This window comes from Suricata suricatta, chromosome 15, assembly GCF_006229205.1.
Source record: "Suricata suricatta isolate VVHF042 chromosome 15, meerkat_22Aug2017_6uvM2_HiC, whole genome shotgun sequence".
Lineage (NCBI taxonomy): Eukaryota > Metazoa > Chordata > Mammalia > Carnivora > Herpestidae > Suricata > Suricata suricatta.
The window spans coordinates 45,358,139-45,361,635 of NC_043714.1; the positions used below are offsets into that span (position 1 = coordinate 45,358,139).

The 3,497-nt window shown below is 44.5% G+C and overlaps 1 protein-coding gene across 1 annotated transcript in view; it reads right to left on the reverse strand.

Annotated features, from left to right (window-relative positions):
* Positions 1–2,429, reverse strand: part of UBR5 (ubiquitin protein ligase E3 component n-recognin 5) — a 138,427-nt gene extending 135,998 nt beyond the window's left edge. Inside the window, exons 1-2 of the mRNA XM_029923310.1 lie at positions 2,209–2,429; positions 194–238 (exon numbers count right to left, since the gene is read on the reverse strand). Coding sequence (XP_029779170.1) covers positions 194–238; positions 2,209–2,429 — 266 coding nt within the window. The remainder of the gene's footprint in view (positions 1–193; positions 239–2,208) is intronic.
* Positions 2,430–3,497: the final 1,068 nt, after the last annotated feature.

Sequence of the window (3,497 nt, forward strand, 5' to 3'; positions counted from 1 at the left end):
CGGCGACAACGCGCTGGAGTGCGAGGCCGGCGGCCGGGACCCCGGGCGCGCAGCCGCTACCGGCGGCCGGGCGTCGGGAGAGGGGGCGACTGGGGAGGGAGGAGAGGGACGGGCTGCGGGTTGCGGGGACGGTGTGGTCCCGGCGGCGGACGGGGTCCGGACTAGGGAGGTGGGGAGGGAGATGAGCCCGCACCGCGCGTCACTGGCGAGAAGCCGCCGCCACCGCCGCCGCCGCCATCTTCACTTCTGCCCCAGTTTCTCCGTCTCGCAGGCTCCGCTCCCGAGCGGCGGGGGAGGGGCAAACGGGAGGAGGAGGTGGTGGAGGGAGGAGACCGGCGGGCGGGTGCCCGGCTGCGAGGGGGCGGGGCTCCGGGAAACGGGCGGTAAGGCCCTTTCGATTGGGCGGCTCAACGTTGTCGGGCCACGGCGCTGTAAGGCGCGTGCGGATTGGTCCGTTCGGCCCCGAGCCCAGCCCCCTGGGGGGTGGGATAGCTCCCGAGTGAGTGTTCCGGAGAGCACGTGTTAGGGAAGGAGGAGGCGGAGGGGAGCCAGCTGGGGCGGGGAAGAAGTCTGGGAGGGAGGCTAAGTGTTCGTCTCCGGGGAGGTGGGAGGAAGAGGGGCTCCAGCGTTTCTCGCTCTGATTTCCCTCGGGCAGCTCTAATTATTCTGCGGACCTTTAGGGGGTTTTTGTTGTTGTTTCTCGTCCTTCATCTGCAGTTATATTTAAAGTGGAAGTACAAAATCAGTTAAGTGGCAAGAAATACACAGCTTTTTATTGGAGAAGTAGTTATGTAAGGACCTTTCCAGAAGGTCCTATCGTAGAATCAGAGAACTGACTTTGCAGCAACTTCTTTAATCACACTAGTCTCCCCAGTGTTCCCAGCAACACCACCATCACATATCCGCACAAAAACAAAATGTGGAAATTTCCACTAATTTCCTGATTTAAATGATTGATGAGTTTAATGAAAAATACATCTCTTCCACAAAGGTGTTCTTCAGTGCATGATCAATTGGATCATGACGGTAAATTCTTGAATGGATCTTTTTTCCTAGGGAACTCCTTTTTTCTAAGGAACCAGTTAACACCTTTCTTTGCTTCCATAGCGCCTTCAAAAAATCAAGAACCCCTTTCAAGGCAAAGAGTGAAAACATTAAGCTCCTTCTGCAGTTTGTGTTCATTAAATCAAGAGTCCTGGGAAAAGTTCTTAATGTTAAATATCGCTATTCTTCTGTTAATGCATTACATTTGCACACAGTTTTGCTTAGGAAGCTATTTTGAGCAAAATACATGAACATTTATGTATAAATCAGGATAGACTAGGTACCCCCTGGAGAGAGATAATGGAACAGTTTTGTAGGTCACCAGCTTCAAAATTGGCCCAGATTAGTTTAGACTAGAAAGCGATTTCAAGCCTGGTATTTAGTGGTCACAAGCAATAGGAACGCAGGGTAAACCAATGGACACTGCTAGTTTTTGAGCTAGAAAGAACTGGATGTGTGTCCTGTTTGTGCTACTACTTAACTATGTGACTTTGATTACATTATTTAGCCTCTCATAATGTCGTTTTTCTCATTAGTAAAATTTCCCATAGTAACAGATCTACTTAGGCTTATGATGAGGTCGATATAAGATAATGTTTGTCAGGCACCTAGACCAGTTCATAACACTTGGTAAGCTCAGCAAATGGAAGCTTTTATTAGTCAACAGTGTTCACTATGTATGACTTTATATACTTACGTCTTTTAATATTTAACACACTATAGGGTAAATAATACATACCCATTATATAGATGTGAACACTGAGGCACAGTTAAGGTAAATGTTGAAGCTGAGCCTTAAACCCAGGTCATCTAACTCTGATTACATTGCTCTTTCCACTATACCACAGTTGTCATCCAGTTAATAATTTAAAAAGGAACAGATAATTCAATGCCATAGGAAAAATGTGATATGATAAATGCAGTAAGAGTGCTATGGAAGTTAATGGAGGAAGTGATTCAAGCCAAGACAATTAAGAAAAGTCATTTAAGCTGAGCTTTCCAGAACGTTCAGATCAAATAAAATACCTAGCTTAAACTTACTCATTTTATATTTGCCCCTGAACAAACTCCACACCACACCCATACATTGCTTCTTTCTTCCAAATCTGTCTTCATCTTTTCATTGTGCTTCTGACCTATTTCCTTGATTTACTCGCCCCTCACCTCCTATTCCGAGACTCTCTCTCCTGGGTGAAGGCCAGTCTTCTCACTATTTCAAACTGCACATTTGGTCTTTGATGACCATCTTGGTTTTGCAGCCTTTTTGTTATCCCAGGCTGGCATGTTAGGAGAATTTTTTCTTCTTCCCGAGCCCCAGCACTTTGGTGGATCACACTTCGCACAGGGAAAAACAAGAATAAAGACATGGAGTTTTGCAAGCCCATCGCATAGGGAATGAGGGAATACAGACAGAGAATGGTGATAAGCAGAGTCGAAGCAGACCCTCTTTGAACTATCCAAGTGCGATATAAGCCTAGCAAAGAAGACCCTGGGAGGGAGGGTTCCTTTCTAATAATTTGGACTAATTCTCCTTTTTAAATCAAACGATGGAGAAATGAGACAGAAAAGGGAGAAAGCTCAGTGAAAGATGGGCTGATGCATGTTTTACCGCTGTGGGCAAGTGGAATGTGATCCCACTGGGGACAGTCTTGAGAGACCGTGGAGGAAAACATTTCAGAATTCTCTCACTGGGTGGTGAGGCACCGATCAACTCCATACCTCAGTGGCTGAGGATTGTTCCAGGGTTAACTCCCTGACACTTTATGCTTTCCACTTGTGGGCAAAGCATACTCCTCAGGCCACAGAATGAAAGAAAAATAAAGACATTTCCAAAAAAATAAAAATAAAAAGAGAAAGGAAGAAAAAGAAATGTGAGAAATTTTTGGCAGTCAATCCATATTAAATGGTATTGTTTAAGCAAAAGGAAAATGATTCCCCAGTGTAAGCTCAGAGAGGCATAAAAGTATGAAAAAATATGAAAAGAGAAGAAAATATGTAGGTATATGAATGTTGATTGAGTAAAACAATACAAAACATTGATACCAAATGCTGGCAAAAATGTAGAGCAACAAGAATGGGAATGCAAAATAGTACGACCACTGTAGAAGGCAGTTTGGTGGTTTTGTACAAAACTAACATACTCTTAACATATGATCCAGTAATCAGACTCCTTGGTATTTACCCACAGGACTTGAAATTTTAGGTCCAAACAGATATCTGCACACCAGTGTTTATAGAAGCTTTATTCATAACTGCCAAAGCTTGTAAGCAACCCAGATGTCTTTTAGTAGGTGAACGCATAGGAAACTGGTGTATATCTGCATAATGGGATATTATTCAGCACTAAAAAGAAATGAGTTATCAATGAAAAGATATGGAGGAATATTAAATGCATATTACTGAGTGGAAGAAGCCAGTATGAAAGGTGACATACTCCATGATTCCAACTATAT